Genomic DNA, 1141 nt, shown 5'->3' with positions numbered 1-1141 from the left:
GAAGGAGCCCGGGGGTTGGTGGGGCTCTGACCACGCGTGTCGTGTCCCTCAGGGCCCCCCGGGGTCGCTGTGGCGAGCACCGTGGGAGGCCTGACTGTGGGTGTCGTGGGGTCAGGGTGCCGCCGTCCCTCTGGCCCGTGTTTCTCATCTGTGCCAGGTGTCGCTCCGTGTGAGGACAAGCAGGTGCCGTGTCCCCTGACGGATGTGGGCCTCCGCCGTTGTGCCACTCGGTGCTGACGTCCGTCTCGCCCGGTTTCAGGCAGAGAAGGACCCTGCCAGCTCGGAGCCCTACCACTGCCTGGCGGACTTCGTCGCCCCGCTGCACTCCGGCGTGCGCGACTACCTGGGCCTGTTCGCCGTCGCCTGCTTTGGGGTGGAGGAGCTCAGCAGGGCCTACGAGGACAGCGGGGACGACTTCAGCAGCATCATGGTGAAGGCGCTGGGGGACCGGCTGGCAGAGGTGAGGCGCCACTCCTGCTGACCCCGGAGGCCCACGCCTGCATGGGGTGCCGGGGGTGCAGGGGACGGCCCGGCCACCAGACACGGGCCCTGTCTTCAGTGTGATGCGGACAATCTTAATGCCACCACAGCTGGCTGTGACCCCGTGGTGCCCCTCTTTGTCATCTGGGGCAGGAGGGACCCTAGGTGATGCTGTGGCCGTCCCCGGTGTCGCCCTTGAACCCGGAGCTCTCTGGTCCCCACGTCTCTCTTAGCTTGTGACGCAACGTTTTCCCCAAGGGCCTCGAACAGCTAAGAGCAGACTTCCGTTCCAGGGCTCCTTGTCCCAACACCGGTGTTTTCTACAGATTCTTCATCTTCTCGGGCCTGGGGTGCGGCTGCCTCAGCCCCGGGAGGGACTCATGCCCACAGGCCTGGAGTGCTCTGGGCACTCGGGAGAGCACTTCCACCCAGAGGAGTGGGCAGCTGGGAGCCCAACCGTGCCCTTGGTGCTGGCCCTGGCCTAGCCCAGTGGGCTCCGGTTCAAGGTGGCCTCCGACTCCCCACCTGTGGGCTCTGCTTCAGGGTGGGCCCACCGACTCCCCACCCATGGGCTCCGGTTCAGGGTCAGCCCACCGACTCCCCACCCATGGGCTCCGGTTCAGGGTGAGCCCGCCGACTCCCCACCCATGGGCTCCGGGTC

The 1141-nt window shown here is 67.4% G+C and overlaps 1 protein-coding gene across 1 annotated transcript in view; it reads left to right on the top strand.

The window, feature by feature from the left end:
* The window catches only part of MTR (5-methyltetrahydrofolate-homocysteine methyltransferase), a 74544-nt gene that overhangs the window by 69585 nt on the left and 3818 nt on the right, over window positions 1-1141 (top strand). The window contains exon 29 of the mRNA XM_006145950.3: window positions 260-460. Coding sequence (XP_006146012.1) covers window positions 260-460 — 201 coding nt within the window. The remainder of the gene's footprint in view (window positions 1-259; window positions 461-1141) is intronic.

This window comes from Tupaia chinensis, unplaced genomic scaffold (genome assembly GCF_000334495.1).
Source record: "Tupaia chinensis unplaced genomic scaffold, TupChi_1.0 Scaffold000161_1, whole genome shotgun sequence".
NCBI lineage: Eukaryota > Metazoa > Chordata > Mammalia > Scandentia > Tupaiidae > Tupaia > Tupaia belangeri.
The sequence above is the reverse complement of the archived record's forward strand: the minus strand, read 5'-3'. Positions and strand labels throughout refer to the sequence as shown.